The 785-nt window shown below is 67.4% G+C and overlaps 1 protein-coding gene across 1 annotated transcript in view; it reads left to right on the top strand.

Moving 5' to 3' along the window:
• Positions 1 to 785, top strand: part of PPP1R13L (protein phosphatase 1, regulatory subunit 13 like) — a 25,817-nt gene that overhangs the window by 9,936 nt on the left and 15,096 nt on the right. Inside the window, exons 5-8 of the mRNA XM_011975143.1 lie at positions 7 to 59; positions 143 to 241; positions 320 to 411; positions 676 to 782. Coding sequence (XP_011830533.1) covers positions 7 to 59; positions 143 to 241; positions 320 to 411; positions 676 to 782 — 351 coding nt within the window. The remainder of the gene's footprint in view (positions 1 to 6; positions 60 to 142; positions 242 to 319; positions 412 to 675; positions 783 to 785) is intronic.

Raw genomic sequence — 785 nt, 5'->3', positions numbered from 1 at the left:
CGGGAGCTCCCTGCTAGGCTCGGGCGGTAGCGCCTTCGCCCCGCCTCTGCGCGCGCAAGGTGAACCCGGGGGCCCGAAGCGGGAGGAGGGATCCGGGACTCAACACCCCTCCATCTCAACCTCACTGGAAACTTCTCCCCAGACGACCTGACACTGCGCCGGCGGCCCCCGAAAGCCTGGAACGAGTCTGACCTGGACGTGGCGTACGAGAAGAAGCCTTCGCAGACAGCGAGCTATGAACGTGAGTGGTGGAGGCCCGGTGAGTGGACGACCTAGGGGAGAGGCAGCCCCCCAGACCCTGACGATTCTCGCCCCATAGGCCTGGATGTCTTCGCCCGGCCCGCCTCGCCGAGCCTGCAGTTGTTACCTTGGAGGGAGAGCAGCCTGGATGGACTAGGGGGCACCGGCAAGGTGAGGAGGCGACGCCTGGGGAGGAGAGGCTGGGGAAGGTCGAGGAGCCGGGTCGGGGAGCGGGGTCACGGCCAGTCTCTCCCTGGTGGCTGCGATCGGGGTCTCGGCGCCCTTTCCCATGCTCTCCCTTCACTGCGCCGGGTTTCTGCCCCTTCCTCACCCTTTCTTCTCCCTCACTCCCAGGGCTTCCCTCACCTCCTCTCCCTACCTCCCCTCCACCTTCCCTCTCTCAACCGATCCCCTTCTCCCTGCCCTCTTCCCCAGGACAACCTCACCAGCGCCACCCTGCCGCGCAATTACAAAGTCTCTCCTCTGGCCAGCGACCGGCGTTCCGACGCGGGCAGCTACCGCCGCTCGCTGGGCTCCGCGGGGCC

This window comes from Mandrillus leucophaeus, unplaced genomic scaffold, assembly GCF_000951045.1.
Source record: "Mandrillus leucophaeus isolate KB7577 unplaced genomic scaffold, Mleu.le_1.0 Scaffold151, whole genome shotgun sequence".
Taxonomy (NCBI): Eukaryota; Metazoa; Chordata; class Mammalia; order Primates; family Cercopithecidae; genus Mandrillus; species Mandrillus leucophaeus.
Note: the sequence above shows the minus strand (reverse complement) of the source record. Positions and strands in the feature narration are given on the sequence as shown.